Below are 18,348 nucleotides of genomic sequence, written 5' to 3'. Positions count from 1 at the left end.
AATTTAACTGGTCACCTTTTGAGGAAAGTGAAAGAACCAAGGATTTACCCTGTCTTTCTTGTATGAGTACCTCAGGATAACCAAATAGTTGATAAGGAAATGGTTAGAATTCCAGCTAATAAACGAAGAGGGCATGATAGAATATCACCACATTGCAACCCCTTGTGAAATAATGGATTTAGGCAATGATTACCAATGACTGCTAAAACCATTTGGTGAAAAGCTGACACGGAACTTCTTAATGAGTGGATCAGGCTGATGATACCTGAACCCAGTGTTCAAGTGTAACATCACCAAAAGAGAGCCCATCAGACATAGATGCATAAAAATATTCTCACCAAAAACAAACAAAAAAAAAATCAAACCTGAATCTAATCAACTCTATAGATCTACCAATTTATAGGAAATACAGGGGACAAAGAACATTAAATGACACCATGGGATTCAATCATCAAAATCCAGAATGTGAAAATCTCCACAGGAAAACCAACCAGTCTCTTCAAAACATAAACTGCAAGGACAAAAAAATTAAGAAGGAGGGCTACTCACAAATTAAGAGACTGAAGAGATATGTTAATCAAATGCAATGTGTACACCTTGTTTGAATATTGATTAGAACAAACCAACTATAAAAATAAAACCATTTATGAGATAAATTGGTGTCGGAAATCTGAACATTTACTGGATAGTTGATGATGTTACCAGACAAATGTTTATTTATAGGTGTGATAATGGCATGAAGTTAAGTTAAAAAAATTAAGTCCTTTCTTTTAAATCAACAATCCAAAGAGGCTTATGCACCTCTATATTCATTGCAGCATTATTCACTACAGCCAAGAAGTAGAAGCAACCCAAATGTCCCTGGACTGATGATTGGATCAAGAAGATGTGGTATATATATATACAATGGAATACTACTCAGCCATAAAAAAAAGACAAAATTGTCCCATTTGCAACAACATGGATGGACCTGGAGGGTATTATGTTAAGTGAAATAAGCCAGAGAGAGAAAAACAAACACCGCATGATCTCACTCATACGTGGAATATAAACCAACACACGGACAGAGAAAACTGTATTGTGGTTACCAGGGGCAATGGGGGTAGGGGGTGGGCACAAGGGGTGAAGGGAGACATGTATACGGTGATTGACAAACAACAATGTACAACCAAAATTTCACAATGTTATAAACTATTAGGACATCAATAAAAAAATTCAAACCCATATCTCTCTAACTCTAAAATTAAGTCCTTTCTTTTAGAACTCACACTGAAGTATTTACATGTTATATGATATAATGCCTGGAGTTTGCCTCAAACTAATCCAAAGGGGTTGGCAGAAAGTGGGTGAGAGTACATATAAAATAAGACTGAACACGTATTGATAGTTGTTGAAGCTGGGTAATGGGTACACGAGGTTTCTTGTACTATTCTCTACGTTTATATGTTCATAAGTTTCCACGATATAAAATGAAAGAAAAAACTTATACAATAGGGCCGGCCCTGTGGCTTGGTGGTTAAGTGCGCGCGCTGCGATGCTGGTGGCCCGGGTTCGGATCCCGGGTGCGCATCGAGGCACCACTTCTCCGTTCATCCTGAGGCCGGGTCCCGCATACAGCAACTAGAAGGATGTGCAGCTACGGTATACAGCTGTCCACTGGGGCTTTGGGGGGAAAAATAAAATAAATAAAATTTTTAAAAAAAAAAAAAAAAAAAAAAAAAAAACCTTATACAATAAAGGAAAATAAAATCTTAGTATACCTACTCAGCTCAAGAGTGAATATCTACATAGCCATAACAATATAAACACTAAATATTAATTTAACCAAAAATTGTGCTATAAAGATATAAGAGCCAGGGTAGTTTGGGAGGTGAGACAAAATGAGAGATAAATTCTTATATGCTGTAACTGGAAGTCAACATTTAATATGTAAATTTGATAAATCAAGATATACCAAAATAATGTACTATTTAGAAATATGGAACACCAGAAGAAATAGCTAAAATAATTGCTATTGTTTCTAGGGAGCAAGACTCAAGAGTAAGAGGGGTAGGGCATTTTTCCTTACTAACCTTTTAGTACTATTTAACTTTTAAAACTATGTACTTATATTTCTTTGATAGTATTTTATTTAAAGACCGCTTCCTAGGTCTCGGTGCTCTGGCTGATAGCTCCCATAATATTCACATTTTGACTCAAGCCTCAAGAATAAATATTTAAATCTCAAATCGGGGCAGGCTAGGGTTATCCTATCATCTCAATGGAATGGAATGTCACTACCAATAACAGGGAAAAGGACAAGAAGGTATAAAAAAATAGAACAGCCCAGTGCTATATATATATATGTGGTACTATTATTATTACAATGGGCATCCAGCCTGTATTTGAGGACCTACTGGATTGGATCTTAGGTCCAATACAAATTTTGCAGGGGGAAAGAATTCATCTGGATATATATGGAGGGCAGAAATATGCCCAACAGAAGCTGGAAGGGCTAGAAATTTGGGTAAATATTGCAAAGAGGTATTCATTCACCATTTGATGAGCACCCACTATGTGTATGAATCTGTGTTAAGTGCTAGGCTACAAAGTTAAATAATACACAGCTGCTGCTCCCCCCCCGCCCAGTCCAGTATGGGCAGCACCCACACACGACAGTACAATATGGTGTAACAAGTGCTACAACAGGAGATATGCAATGGGAGATGCAGGAATACAGAGGCGGGGAATCCCTAATCAGACTGAGGAGTCAGATAAAGTTTTCTACAGGATCTGGTACTTGAAATGAATCTTAGAGCATAAGTAGAAGCCAGGTGAAGAAGACTGAGGGCATTCTAGAGAGAGGACAGACTCAGGCAGGAGACAGCCTGGCAGGGTAACTCGAGTTCAATATGAATGGAAAGAGGAAAGCAGGTGAGGATGTGGCAGAAGATGAGGCTAGGGTCCTTATCATGAAGATCCATAAGCGCAAAGGTAAGGAATTTAAACATTATTCTAAAGCTATTGGGCAACTACTGCATATTTTTTTAAGCAAGAGAATGGTATAATCTTATTTGCATCTTTTTATTGGGGTGACATTGGTTTATAATATTATATAAATTTCACATGCACATCATTATATTTCAATTTCTGTGTAGACTACATCATGTTCACCACCCAAAAACTAATTACCATCCATCACCATACACATGTATGGTGTTTGCATTGCATACACATGTATGGTTATTTGCATTTTAAGGACAGCTTTGGCTGCAATGTGGAGAATACACTGAGGCAGGGGGCTGGAACCAATGAGACCAGTTTAGAGGCTGTTGCAATAGTCTAGGTGAGAGAAGATGGTAGCTTGGAATAGAGTGGTGGTGGTAATGATGGTGGTGGAAATAGAGAAGAGGGTGGAGTCAAGGTAGTTTTACAAAGGAAAATTGACTGGACTTGGAGACTGATTAGATATAGCTGAGGAGGAAGGGAGGATAAAGACAGAGGAGTCTAGATGCTTCTGATACATGGTGCTACTATTTACTAGGGTGAGAAAAAAGAAGCACACTTGGAAAGGGAAGAGGATTAGTTAAGTTTAGGGCAGTGGTTCTCAACTGGAGGCGAGTGTGCCCCCCAAGAGACATCTGGAGACATTTTTGGTTGTCATAAATAACAGCACCTAGTGGGTAGAGGCCAGGGATGCTGCTAAACATCTTATAATGCACCTAACAGCCCTACACAACAAAAAATTATCCAATTCAAAATGTCAATAGTGCAGAGGTTGAGAAACCTTGATCTAGGGCAATGCTGATTTGAAGAGCTCTGCAGGACAGCTAAGTGAGGATGTTCAGTAGCCTTTTGGAAACGTACCTCCTGAAGTTCAAAAGGGAGCCGGAATGCAAATATAAGTTTAGGAGTTGTCAATTTATAGGTGGTCATTCCAGTCATCAGCTGCAGTTGGGTGCAATCTCCCATAAATATATTAAAAAAGAAGACCAGGGCCGGCCCCGTGGCTTAGTGGTTAAGTGCGCACGCTCCGCTGCTGGCGGCCCGGGTTCAGATCCTGGGCGCACACCGACGCACCACTTCTCCGGCCATGCTGAGGCCGCGTCCCACATACAGTAACTAGAGGGATGCACAGCTATGACATACAACTATCTACTGGGGCTTTGGGGGGAAAAATAAATAAATAAATAAAATTATTTAAAAAAAAAAAGACCAAAGGGCTGGCCCGGTGGCACAGCAGTTAAGTGTGCGCACTCCACTTTGGCAGCCCAAGGGTTCACAGGTTCGGATCCTGGGCATGCACCGATGCACCGCTCGTCAAGCCATGCTGCGGTGGCGTCCCATATAAAGTTGAGGAAGATGGGCACGAATCTTAGCCCAGGGCCGATCTTCCTCAGCAAAAAAGAGGAGGATTGGCATCGGATGTTAGCTCAGGGCTGATCTTCCTCACCACAAAAAAAAAAAAAAGAAGAAGAAGACCAAAGACAGAGTCCTGGGGGACACCAACAGTTATAGTGGGAAAGGAGAGGAGAAAAAGATCCCATGAGAAAGACTAAGAAGTGGCCAGCGAGATGGGAGGAAAACCATCAGAGAATGGTTTCACAGAAACCAAACAAAGACAGTGTCTCAAGGAGGAAAATAAGAATAATAAGTGGTGCCAAAGGCAGAGAAAAGTTGAGTAAGTTAAGGGCAGAAAGTTTCCATTGAATTTGGCAAAATGAAGGTCACTGATGACTTTGACAAGATCAATTTCTATGGAGTGTTGGGGGCAGAAGCAAGTACCATCAGAATTTTTTAAAAGACTGGAGATATTTAATATGTTTATGAACTGAAAGAGCTGACAGATGTGGGGGGAAGGAGGTAAAGAAACAGGACAAAGAGGGTATGTAATGAAGGAGCAAGCATCCTGGGGAGGGAGGAGATGAGTCCAAGACAGTATTTCAAGGAAGGATAGCCTGGCACAGGGGGAGGACCTACTACCACTTTCACTGAGATAGGAGGAAAGGAGGGGTAAGATTTCATCAAAATTGGTAGATGGTAGGAAAAGCAGCCAAGGGAGTTCTCATCTGATGGCCTTAATTTTCCAGTGAAGAACCAGGCACGGTCATCTGCCAAGAGCAGGGGTAAAGGCAGTGGGGTAGGAAATTTGAGAAGTAAGAGTTTAAAATAGTCACTGAAGAGAATGGGAGAAGAAGCTGAGAAGGGCCATGTAGGATTTCTGGAGAATGATCCTACAAAGGGAGCTATGTCCTAGCAGGGAAATCTTGCAGGTCAAGATGTGGCCTATCAGAATGTACCACCCAAGTGTCAGAAACCTGAATCATTAGGAGGGTGGGAGCTGGTAAGAACTAACAGGGAACAAGAGTGTCAGTTGGGAGTGCTGTTCAGTCCTCATGAGCAAGGCTTCTGCCTTTTTTTTATTTAAGTTTCATGAGGGCAGGCACCATGTCTGTTTGAGTCACCATTGGATCTCCAGCACCTAGCACAGTGCCCAACACACCGCAGGCACTCAATAAATAGTGGGTGCATGAAAAAGGATATAAAAATGTGTCAGAGGCCAACCTCATGATGTAGACCCTTACCACCACTCCTACATCTCTCATGATATTTCTCAATTCTGTTTTGCCAAAAACGCTAGCCTTCCAAATATTTCAGACACCTGCCACTTGCTATACTGCCCTCATGAGTACCTCTCTTTCCTAATATTTCCCTCCTATTAAATTCCTTGGATGCTTGACATTTGCAGTAATGGACTGAGTTCTCTCTCCTCTTTTCCACTCTCCCCGAAATGAAACAGTAGCAATGTTCTCTCCATGTCAAGAGGTACGGTTTCAGAACAGAGCCCCTCCCTCCCTGTAGCACTAGAAGCAGCTCTATGATTAAAATGTCAGGGATGCTGCTGTTACAGACTGCAATGTCCTGGGTCATCTTCAACCAGCCCTTGTTCCTTATTACCTGGGCCACTTGATTGTGTTTCTCAGGGATGTTTTTCAGAAGGTTAGATCGTACACAGATGATGTTCCTGTCTATGGAAAGAAAAAGAATTTCATTTATATGGTTTTCTTCCTAAAAGATTCTTTAGAAGAAAATGTCTGGCAACTCAAATTCCCTCCTTCAAAGAGGCATATGCAGATATGAAGAAGCAAAGTACCTAATTCAAGCTCAAGGCCATTTTTCAGAGGAAACCTGTTTCCTGGGCTAGCCATTAAGAAGCTTATTTGTAGTGGAGCTAGTACGCAATATTTTGCCTCATGCCACAAATGCACAATATGACAATGTCTGCTTTCTGTTCAGACTTTAAGAGGGAAATAAAATGTAATGGGTTTTGTTTTTCTGTTACTGAATAATAGAACACTGACGTCATATACTCATTTAATTCAGCACACAGGGGGAAAAAAAAAAAGCCAAGCACCTGCCCTAATGAACTGTAGTTTAGGGCATATGGATATTAAACAGTGTGACTAATATAAAATGACGGTGTTTCACATAGATTTATTGAAAATGGGCAAACAGAAAGTTCAGGAATGGAATCCGGGAATGGATACTGGAATTAAGTCTCAGAAATATGCCATTGTGATTTCCTTCAAAAGCACTCACCACTACCCCCCACCAATTCCTTTAAAGCAGATTTACCACAGAAAGCTCTAGTTTTCTGGGATATGGGGATGTGAAATAGAAAAGGCGACTCTCTAACAAGGAGGAGACTGCTCCCAGTACGGAGAGTAGTGTCAGGGAAGAGGGAGAATCCCCCTCCGCCCTTTCCCTTAAGGTTCTTCTGGCTGGCCAAATAATTAACAAGACAGGTTAGCAGGAGAAAATAATACCAAGTTTAATAACATGTATACATGGGAGAAACCAGAGAAACTGAGTTTCTCAACACAATGGCAGAGATTCTCATCTTAAATACCATCTTCAGCTTAAGACAAAGGAGGATGTTGGGGGTGGGTGGTGTTTTGGGATTTCAGAGGGGAAGAAGACAATTTACATGAAGAGGGAAATGTAAATGTTTGTCAGATTAATGCTTTGCAGGGCCCCCTATAGAGAATGTGGCTGGAGAGACAGGAATTATAGTAATCAAGAGTATGTACATTTAAGTCTTCTTCTTCCGTCCTCATAAGAGTTTTCACAGATAAGGTCATCCCCCCCTCTTCCCACTACACAGAGGGAGATACCCTTACAAATGTAAATGTTTGGTAAACAGAACTTTGTTAAGAATGGGCATAGCGAGGACCCTGCCAGTCTGTCTACACCCAGAGTTAAATTCCCTTAGGCAGTTTGGGGGAGGTCAAACGTCCGTCAGAGAAAATAATCAAGGTAAAGAGATATATTTCAGGGTGGCCAATTTTGATCTCCCACAGTAGTATAAAATGATGATGATGACAAGGATGATGACGACAGAGCAGCAGCAACAATATTAACATTTACTAAGTGCTCACTAGGCCTCAGGCACATGGCTTTTGGAGGAAGAAAGGGAGAGGGTTGTGACTCCTAGCACTATGTTACAATGATTACCCACTGAAAAGTATCCACAATTAACCTTGTGATCATGTTCTGCATCAAAGACTTCCATTCAACCTTCTCCTTTAAAGCTATTTCCCACTCTTCTCTACTCCCACTGACACTGTTCTCTGCGCTCTTCCCTTTCCTCTCAGTCCTTGGTTTATTTCTACTAGTCATGGCCTTCAACTGACCTCTCCAACTTCCCAGGTAGTACCCCACGGTCTTTGGATTGCCATCTGGACCTCGGTTCACAGAGAAGGTGGACTTATTTCGATAGCCATCGATGACAGGCTGGAGAAGGCAGAATGACAGGAGAGGGACAATACGTCAAATGAAACCAAGGAGGACAATAATACAGGGAATGAAAGAATGTTCTCTGAATGAGAACAAATAAATGCTTGTTGGAAAGATATGGCATAGGTGAAAGTCCATGGCTGAGAAGATCAAGATACTCCATAGATACCCCATAGTAGAAAGAGTTCCAATCTTGCCATAAAGCAGGAGTCAGCAAACTTTTTCAGTAAAGGTTCAGAGAGTAAATTATTTTAGGCTTTGCAGGCCATATGGTCCCTGGCACAACTACTCAATTCTGCCAATGTAGTGCGAAAGCAGCCATAGACAATCCATAAACAAGTGAGCTCGGCTGTGTTCCTATAAAGCTTTATTTACAAAATCAAGCAGTGGGACAGATACAGCCTAAGAGCCATTGTTTGCCAACCTCTGCCATAAATTAAATTCTGCTTCTCTGAGGCCTCATTAGAAGGTTTCCAAGGTTGAAATCTTTCTAAGGAGGTATTAGTGTAGTGGTTGAGAAAGTGGGCTTTGTATCAGATAGACCTAAGTATGAATCTCAGTTCTGGCACTTTCTAGATGTATGTCCTTATGCAAATCACTTAATCTCTCTGAGCTTCAATGTATTCATCTGTAAAATGACAGTGCCTACCCCTCAGGGTGATTGTAAACAATAAACGAGACAATGATGCATGCTAATCACTTAGCATAGGGCCTGGTCCCCAGCAAGTGCCCAGTAAGTACTGGTTGATATTATTAGCTATTAAGCAGACTTGGTAGATAAAGGATAGGGAGGTGAGGGCTTACAGAGGGTATAATAGGATGGAGAAGACAACAGAGCCCCTCGGATTTGGGTGCAGCTGTTGTCACATTGACTCTGTTGAGCATTTGGAGGTAAGACTCTAGTCTTTGTAAAATTTTCTTCTGAGCTTCAAATTTAACCTGCAAAAGAATACAAGCAATGAAATAAAAGATTTTTGCAGCATCACCTCAAAGAATGGAAAACAAACAGGATAAGAGAAGGTTGTCCCACAGGTTCTTGGGTCATGGTCTCAGCAGATAAGGAATCCAGAATGATGGAACAGCAACAGACCTAATAAGGTATTGGGAAAAGGTCAAGAGTGAGCTCTTGTGTAAGCTCATCATTTTATCTGACCTTTCAGACTGAACACTCAAGCTATATGTCAGCACTGTCCAGTAGAACTTGCTCTGATAATGGAACTGTTCTATGTTGGTGTTATGTTCTATGTAATATGGCAGCCACTAGCCACATGTGGCTACTGAGCCTGACATGTGGCTCATGTGACTGAGGAACTGAATTTTTAATCTCAGTAAATTTTCATTAACTTACACAGCTCTGCTATAATGTGACATAAGCGTTCCTACACCATGCTATGCCAAATCACTCAAAAAAAATCAGAGCTCATGGGAAAATGGGATTGGGCACACACATCACAAAACTTGATTAGTAACACACACAGAAAAGATAGGAACCTAATTAAAAAGCAGTACAGTTTTACACAGGTTAAATGGTTATGAAATGTATAAATACTACAATAAGGATGGTACTTTACCCTGACAAAGACCTGAAGTTTGCTTGTGGAAATGGCTGTCTACTTGTGAGTTATCATGAAGTGGTGAATGGAGGGTTATGGGAGTGGAACAGAAAGTTCTCACGGCAGATATGAATGGATGTGGCTCATAACACACTCAGCGAACTAAGGGAGCAGGTAGATGTCTGAGGTGTGTGTGTGTTCATTCAATGTATTCTTATGCAGCTCAGTTCAGCTGGGTGCAGTTTTATTCTTTCATCTAGTGTTTCCCACGGACGAAATCACTCCTAAGCAAACATGAAATTTGCATTATGTTTAAATTGCCCCCTAATATATCAATCCGTTCAAACAAATTTCCGTTTTCAAAACAAGCATTATAGCAGAATTGACTGTATTTAAATTTAAATAGCCACATATAGCTAGTGGCTACCGTGTCAGAAGGGCAGCTATATACGAAGCAGCAAGATCACTTGCTACTCACACACAAAGAGCTATAAGAATAGCAAAAAAGCAAGGAAGAAAGGAAACAGGCATTTGAATATATGGCTCTAGAGTTTGGAAGACATAACTAGCCTAAAGTTAAAATTTCAGAGTCATTAGCATATTAGCGAGTTTAATGGACCCGTTGGTGTCTGGGTAGAGCTGTCCAGTCAAGCCTCCCCCAAGTCTAGCACCATTCACCTGATGGAACTGAGGAGTAAAGACTTAAGCTGGGTCCCTACCTTGAGCTGTTCTTCATAGCGCAGCCTCCAGAGTGGCGTCACAACATCGGCCAGCCTTGAATAAATAATTCAGGCACTTCATTTATTAGATACATACGTACCGAGTACCTACTATGCATAAGTACTTCCTGCCACCATTTTCTCTGGCACTTTACTTATCACTCAGAAGATCTAGCTCTCATGTTACTGGAGAAATAGAGTCTGGGAGAAGAGCACATTTTGGTGCTGTCTACTTAACAAAGCAGAACAGATGGGCAAACCTAATATAAGAAAAATCCCAACTTATCAGGAGGTAATTAATCATATTACAAAAGGCTTCACTGCTGGGTTCCTTTAAATAACTCACCTCCCTAATGCTTTTAAAAGATAATTTGATTTAGAAAACACATTTGTTGCATAAAATGAGATATATTTGTGTTTGCATAGCCGCAATGAGACTATTCATTTCTAATCCATCTTATCTCTCTCTGGGTCCCTGGTTTTCGGCATACCTGCCCTAGACCCTTTTGGAGACAAGGTCCCAGTTTAATATCTCCTTTCTGCCAAAAACACACATAAAGGCAAGGAGAACATTTTCTGCGATCCCAAAGCATTTCCACCAACATTCCTCAGATGTGTTCAAGTTTGCCCTGGGTATCCTGCCTCAGGTGCCCTCTCAGATCTTTGCAATGACACATTAGTTACATCAGAAATACAGAATTTCAGCAGGTCCTAGATTTAGACTTGCTAAGGGGAAAGTACATCAGCCTGGGCCTTACCTTTCATGCCAGGAACCATCCAGTGGTCCAAGATAGCTTAGTTTCTTCTGACTTTTCTGTCCTCTCTGACACTTCTTGGCTATCACGCGGGTGAAGTTTCCCTTACATGCTGAGCCGAAAAAGAGCTGTGACCAACCTGGAGGTTTTCTGGCACACCAGGGGAGCAGTCCTGGTTTGGATAAAAGACCCACCCTGGAGAGGAAGCATCTCAGGCTGTGCATTGGGACTCTTCTCTTAACACCTGCCAACCACAGAAACACTGAGATTCACCTGTACGAAAGGTAGAAATATAGAAGTTGGGAAAGAGAGGCACAATTCCCAAACTCTTCATTTATTTGCAAACCCTCATGGAAGCCCAGCACCTAGCACCATGCCTGGCACAGAGTAACACTCTGTGAAAGCAGGCCTGCTGAGAAGTGAATTACTTCATGCTAGGCACTGGCTTAGGCTCCCAAAATAAAAAGATGAGGAAAATACAGTCTTTGTCCTCCGTAAAAGAGTTTAACTCTCTAGATACACTCCTATGGCTAGTCCCTCTCCATATTCTACCCTCCCACCCAACAACCAATCAATCAACTAATATTCAGTAAGTGCTTACTATGTGCAAAGCACTGCACCACACTAGATACAGGAGGGGTTACAAAGGTTACAATTTAATTGAGGAGATCAAGTGTGGACACAGGAAAAGAGAATAAATAACATGATATGCTTGGTTCCTAATGAGTGCTCAGGAAAGGCTTCCCACAGCAGGCAGGCCGCACATTGGGTCTTTTTTTGTGTGTGTGTGAGGAAGATCAGCCCTGAGCTAACATCCATGCCAATCCTCCTCCTTTTTGCTGAGGAAGACCGGCCCTGAGCTAACATCTATTGCCATTCTTCCTCCTTTTTTTTTTCCTTTTTCCCCCCAAAGCCCCAGTAGATAGTTGTATGTCACAGTTGCTCATCCTTCTAGCTGCTGTATGTGGGATGCCGCCTCAACATGGCCAGACAAGCGGTGCGTCAGTGCGCACCAGGGATCCGAACCCGGGCCGCCAGTAGCAGAGCGCACGCCCTTAACTGCTAAGCCATGGGGCCGGCCCCATACACCGGGTCTTAAAGGATGTCAGGGAGGTGGTGAATCAGATGTTTAGAGGACTGTTGGCTAGACTGGTCTGCCTAAAACGGTAGCTCATTTTAGGAATCAGAGGAAATAGGGCTGAAATGTTATGTCAAAGTGAGATCTGGAAGAACTTTAATGCCTGAATAAAATGTAGACTTTATTGTGAAGGCAACAGTGAGGTGATGGAGGTTTTATGGAGAGAAATAAAGATGAAATAAGGAAGCTGATAAAAAGTGAATTTGTGGGGCCGGTGGTGCAGCGGTTAAGTGCGCACCCTATGCTGTGGCGGCCCAAGGGTTTGCAGGTTCAGATCCTGGGCGTGCATGGATGCACTGCTCGTCGAGCCATGCTGTGGCGGCGTCTCATATAAAGTAGAGGAAGATCGGCATGGATGTTAGCTCAGGCCCAATCTTCCTCAGCAAAAAGAGGAAGATTGGCATCGGATGTTAGCTCAGGGCTGATCTTCCTCAGGAAAAAAAAAAAGTGAATTCATGGCTGAGGCGTGCGATTGAAATGGTAGGAAAACATCCAAATGGAAAGGTCTAACAAGTAAGTAGAGAAGCAGTGCTGCAAGTCAGGAGAGAAGCCAGGGATAGAGAGCGGGTGGAGTGTCTCTAAGAAGTACAAGCTGTAAGATAAAAAAAACAAAAGCTTTTAGTAAAGAGCAAAAGGCCAATGATTAAAGCTGGGAGAAAGGCAATATTTGGAGAGCAAGAGGAGACACTGGTGAACCAGGAGAGTGCAGAGCTTGGGAGCCAAGGGAGATGCCTTTCAGGAAGCCACTGACACATCCAGTAAGTCTGAGGCCAAAGAAAGAAGGGAAACAAGGTAATGGGAAGTTGCAGGCAGTAGGGACAAGCGAAGGTTTGAGATCTTAGGCGTGCAGACCCTAGAGTCAGGCAGACCTGGGCAGTCCTCTGGCTCTACCATTTACTAGCTAGGTGGCCTTTGGCAAGTCAATTATTCCCTCTGACCTTCCTTTTTTCATCTGTACAATGGAGAAAATAATAGTACCTCCCTCAGATAGTGGTTGTAAGAGTTAAATAAAGGATAATTCATAAAAAGTACTTAGGAGATTAAATAGAGATGATGTTTGTAAAGCTCTGAGCACAGCATCCAGCACCCGGCAAAAACTCAGTACGTGCTAAGTATAACTTATGATGTTTAAAGACAGTGTGGGGGAAGAGGGAGAATCCCCCTCTGCCCTTTCCCTTAAGGTTCTTATGGCTGGCCAAATAATTAACAAGACAGGTTAGCAGGAGAAAATAATACCAAGTTTAATAACATGTACACACGGGAGAAACCAGGGACACTGCATTTCTCAACACAATAGCAGAAATTCTCGCCTTAAATACCATGTTCAGCCAATGACCAAGGAGGATGTTGGGGGTGGGGGGAGTCAGCCACAGGAGATTACCACTAAAGCACAGTAAACAGGAGTAAGGTTATTATGCAGATTTAAGGCCTCACCTTCCACATTGATAAGTTTCTAGAAATGAGGTCGTCCCCCCTCTTCCCAATACAGAGAGGGAGATACCTTTACAAATGGAGATTTCCCTTATAAATGTAAATGTTTGTCTGGCAACTCCTCTCAGGGCCATCCAGAGAATGTGGCCAGAGATACAGAACTTCTGATAAGACGGGCTTGTTGGTGCATTTCCTATTGTAACATCTATTTTACATTATATTACAGCCATCAGATAGAAGATCTGTTCCAGGAAGGAGTTACTATGTCAAATTCTTTAGGCAGTTAGTGGGGGAGGTCAAATGTCCGTCAGAGAAAACAATCAAGGTAAAGAGATATATTCCAGGGTGGCCAAATCTTGATCTCCCACAACAGTATGGGACTCAGTGGGGGTGGCAATATTGAAGGAGGGGTGCAGGAGGAAGGAACAGTGGGAGTAACTATGAGGTAAAAGCTGAAGAGTCAGAACAAGGGGAGGGCCTCCCTTTGGAAAGAGGAAGTAATCTCTTCCTCCAACACGGGACTCTGTGTTGTTGCCTTTTTACCTTATGGTGCCTGATTATTGCTGTGTAACTTGAGTACCCAGGACACGTGAATGGACTTGGCCAGACACCTTACTGATCTACTGTGAAATTACCTCTTTGCCCTTGCCCTCTACCTTGGATTTCATCCCAATGTCAAGTCAGACCTTAATTCAGAATGGTATATATTTAAAAGCCCAATGTATGTAACAGATTTATTAACAAAGATTCTCCCATGGCTCCCTCTATTACTGTGAAATTAGTATGCCATGATCACTAGGTAACTTAGAGGATGCTGACACAAGTGCTGTAAAATTTAGCCCATATACCATTTTGCATGTTCACAAAGTACTAATGAAAGTAACTGCCACAGCATGGGAGCATTTTGGGGGGATTTCAAATTTTTAATAGAATAAATTTAAGGTGGCCCAGAGTTCAGGTGTTAATGATAGCAGCCTCCACCCAACTCCCAGGAAGAGGCAAGTCGTTAGGAACATGGGCTTTGAAGCCATGTTCTAATCCCAGCTCTGCTTCTCACTAGCTCTGTGACTTTGCACAAGTTACTTAGGCGCTATGAATCTCAGTGTCAGCATCTACAAAAATAGGACTGATAACACCTACCTTTCAGGGCTGTAAGAATTAAATGAGCTCATATATATGAAGTGCTCAGGACTATGCCTAACACTGCAGATCATCACGTGTCATCACTCTTTCCTAGGCTCTGATTCAAAGCACATCACTTGACTTCCTTGTGTCTCAACGTTTCCAACCTACAAAACTGATGAGATGTAATAATGCATGCAAGTGCTGTGAGAATAAGTACAATTATGTGGGAAACTTTAAAAACAACACACACAGAAAAAAACTTTCCTAACCTTCCACATTAGTGCCTGCTGGAGTGCAGTGAGCTTAAGGCCTGCCCTGGACCACCTGCTAGTACTATCAAAAGTGTGTGACCTGTGATAGACACTTTTCCAAGGTGAGACAACCTTATGTATTTGATATGAAGAAAAGCAAAAGCCAGAGAAAGGAAAGGAATGAAGAGGAAGGAGACAAAGAATAAAGAATGGTTGGGGGGGGCAGACAACCTGAGGAGGGAGTGGTGCTGGTCCAGGAGAGGGGCCCTGTCCCTCCAGCTGGCAGAGAAGGATGAAGGAAACTGCAGGCCCATTTGGGAGTTGGCAGAAGAGGGACTTGAAGGAGTCCCTTCAAGTCCTGAGGGATTTGAAGACAGCTATCCCTACCCCACGACATTTAGACTTTTTTGTGAGTGTGTGGGTCTTCTCACTGGTGACTGCCACCACGACTGTGCTCCACTTGCTCTGTACCCTAGCAGGAGGGCCCTTGTCCATATAGGTTTCTTCCTTCGAACTATCAGATCTAGTCTAAAATAGGACCCCACTATTTCAGGGTGCCAACCAGCCATCTCTCCTGATAAAGAGCCTTTCATCATATTTAGTAATTTCTGTAGTGAACTATATTGTTTCAAGGCAGCACAGTAATCCCAGTCAAAGTGAGTTATGTTTCTTTGTTTCTTGATGTCAGAGGGGGCATTTGCTCACAGAAAAGATTATTTTTTTTTTTATAGTTTTTCCTGTTTAAAATAAAATGCTTGGGTTAAAGAAAAAAGTGTGTGACAACTGCTCTATTTCTGCCTCAGGAATTGATCCGAAGGGGACCCAGGGCCCAGAGCTGCCAGATAGGAAGGTAGACTAACTCTCTAGGGCTGGAATAGCTAGCTAACGATAAATAAATGGCAAGCAATAAGATATATTGGAGCACATGAGGAAGCCATTTGGGGTAAAACTAATTCCGCCTGAGTTTGTTTTTCCAAAAGGGCCTGTCGCCTGCATTGTGTATCTGCTTTGCCACGTCCCAAAGAAAAGAGTAAATGCCCTTAAGGATGCAACTTCCCCCACATTGGCATTTCCTTAAGGACAAGCATTTCTCCCTAGGCTAGGATTTGATTGCTGCACTCATTCTGTGACCACCCAGCTCGAGACAACAGACCTGACACCAGCCAGGCCCAGCGAGACAGCAGACCTGCTCCCCGCTGTGTTTATCAATAGCTATTCTGGCAGGGCAATCTCACAGGGCGATCTTGTGGCTATGGTAAAAGGGACATTGCAATCTGTGTGATGCATGCTCTTTGATGGTATATAACCGCTCTGTACACCCCACTTCTTCGGAGCCCTTCCTTCCTTAGGGAAGGAAGGCCCTGGACCATGGTCCTCAAAAGTTGGCTCATAATAAACTCACCCTAATTTTGATTTATAGATTGATTATGGATTATTTATGCCTGAAACGCTCGGAAAGGTTCAAATCCCAGACTCGGTGGTAGGTCTGAATGAGCAGTGCCAAGGATCTCCTTGGAGCAAAATGTTCACCCACAGACAAGGGTCCTGCTTACACTCTCTGCTCAGCCTTCCTTCAGTTGGCCTGGCCCAAGACACAGTTCCGGGCTAAACCAGCCCTACGGATGGGCTTACTGCCGCCTCCTGACTGCAGCCCTCGTGCAGTTAGGTCCTTCCTTCTCCCATCAGACCCCTTCACCAGCCCCTTCATCCCCCTCTTTGGGCAAGTTCTGCCCACCGTGTTTGTAGAAAGGGTGAACAAGCAGGAGACACTGGGAAAGACTACCACTGAACTTCGGCAGGCGGCAGAGCCAGGGGAGACCCGGAAGGGGAGGGGGGAGGTCAGAGCACAGGCGGTCGCAGGGCTGGACGTGACCTTGTGCAGCCAGCGCCGGCGTTGGTCCCGTCTGCGTCCCCACCCCAGTGGCCTTCTCAATTCCCGCCCCGCGGGCAGCTGGGCGCAGAAGCAGTTTTCCATACAGTAAGAGTTAAATCAGTTTTTCCGGGCTCTCCATGTACCCTCCTTACCTTCGTAACCAAAAAATCTTCTTACAAACCTAAGGCGGCACACGAAAAGGCCAGCGAACGGCCTGGAGCGCAGCCGCTGGGGAGTCACTTCCTGGTGCGCAGGGCGCCTCCACTCCCGACGCGCACGCAGCCAGCCCGGGGCAGGCGCCGCGGGACCCGGGGGTCCCTCCTAAGTCCGCCGGCCGAGGCAGCACGTCTCGGAGAGTCCCCCTCCCTACTTTGCCGGGGGCTCTTCTCTGGAGACCTTCCTCAAAAGCACTCCTCGCCCTATTGCCCACCGTCTTTCCTCTCCACTCTCTGCTCTCCTCCTCTCCCCGCGACCCCGCCCACTGCCTGCTCTTTTCACCGTCCCATTGGTGGATCTGGATAAGCTTCGAAAATCACAAAGAAATTCTCACTGTAGTGCTACCCATCTCAGGGGTGCTTGAAGTTTAACCCTTTAAACCAAAAGAATGGTTTTCTCATGATAGAATTGCAGGCATCAAAGCCATAACGGGTTGGAAGATTGGGAGATGAAGGGCAGGGTCATTTCCTCAAGTCACAATCTTTTGTCAAAGTCAGCCCTATTCTGGGCCATAGGGTATTTCAGGCATTCTTTCTCCCTCTATTTTATATTGCATCAGAAAAATATTATGTTATTATGACAAGGTAAACCTGGTTTCTTAAGTGGATCCCACGCAAGGCTACTAAATCCTAAAACTTCAGGGAAAGAACTGTTTTTCTTGAACTACAGAACTCAGAAGGAGGCCAGATACCACTAGTTCATTTACCAGCTCCTGGACTACATTCAATGATTCCTCTAATTTTTAGAGCCAAATGAGTAAGGGAATGTTGAAGGATGCACACACGTGTGTACTGTTAAAAAAAAATTGTTTCTTTAATAGCATAAAATTTACAGCAAAGTGAATCTACATTTAATGACACAATTTTTATGCTTAATAGTAATTGGGCTTAAATGGAAAGCATTTTATAGTCAATATTTCACTTATTTATTTATTCAGAGCATAACATGCCTATTATGTGCAAGGCAATGCATTAGCCTGTCGGGGGAAGAGAGGGAATCTCCCTCTGCCCTTTTCCTTAAGGTTCTTATGGCTGGCCAAATAATTAACAAGACAGGTTAGCAGGAGAAAATAATACCAAGTTTAATAACATGTATACATGGGAGAAAGCAGGGACACTGCGTTTCTAAACACAATAGCAGAAATTCTCGTCTTAAATACCATGTTCAACCAAAGACAAGGAGGATGTTGGGGGTGGGGGTGTTAGTTACAGGAGATTATCACTAAAGCACTGTAAACAAGAGTAAGGTTTATTATGCAGTTTTAAGGCCTCACCTTCCACATTGATAAGTCTCTAGACATGAGGTCATCCCCCCTCTTCCCAATACAGAGAGGGAGATACCTTTACAAATGGAGACTTCCCTTGTAAATGATTGTCTGGCAACTCCTCTCAGGGCCATCCAGAGAATGTGGCCAGAGAGACAGAACTTCCGATAAGATGGGCTTGTTGGTGCCTTTTCTATTGTAACTTCTATCCTACATTATCTTTATAGCAGTCATGATAATAACTCCT

The 18,348-nt window shown here is 43.1% G+C and overlaps 1 protein-coding gene and 1 long non-coding RNA gene across 6 annotated transcripts in view; both read right to left on the bottom strand.

Annotated features, from left to right (window-relative positions):
* TRMT2B (tRNA methyltransferase 2B) overlaps positions 1-17,048 on the bottom strand; it is a 52,580-nt gene extending 35,532 nt beyond the window's left edge. For 2 of the 5 annotated variants that reach the window (XR_015550624.1, XM_014795709.2), the window contains exons 1-6: positions 16,774-17,048; positions 10,807-11,076; positions 10,049-10,103; positions 8,581-8,715; positions 7,674-7,773; positions 5,938-6,008 (exon numbers count right to left, since the gene is read on the bottom strand). Coding sequence is in view for 4 of the 5 variants with exons in the window: in XM_014795709.2 (XP_014651195.1) it covers positions 5,938-6,008; positions 7,674-7,773; positions 8,581-8,715; positions 10,049-10,103; positions 10,807-11,027 (582 nt within the window). In the remaining variant the exon portion in view is untranslated. The remainder of the gene's footprint in view (positions 1-5,937; positions 6,009-7,673; positions 7,774-8,580; positions 8,716-10,048; positions 10,104-10,806; positions 11,077-16,773) is intronic. The other 3 variants (XM_087427407.1, XM_087427408.1, XM_087427409.1) reach the window with 3 other exon arrangements.
* Positions 378-5,931, bottom strand: LOC147911851 (uncharacterized). Its single transcript, XR_015550625.1, has 2 exons — positions 1,726-5,931; positions 378-1,482 (listed from the first exon to the last, which is right to left on the bottom strand). It is a non-coding gene; the product is annotated as an uncharacterized LOC147911851 (long non-coding RNA).
* Positions 17,049-18,348: the final 1,300 nt, after the last annotated feature.

The sequence above is a fragment of the Ceratotherium simum genome, chromosome X (genome assembly GCF_057802395.1).
Source record: "Ceratotherium simum simum isolate JZ-2026a chromosome X, ASM5780239v1, whole genome shotgun sequence".
Taxonomy (NCBI): Eukaryota; Metazoa; Chordata; class Mammalia; order Perissodactyla; family Rhinocerotidae; genus Ceratotherium; species Ceratotherium simum.
The sequence above is the reverse complement of the archived record's forward strand: the minus strand, read 5'-3'. Positions and strand labels throughout refer to the sequence as shown.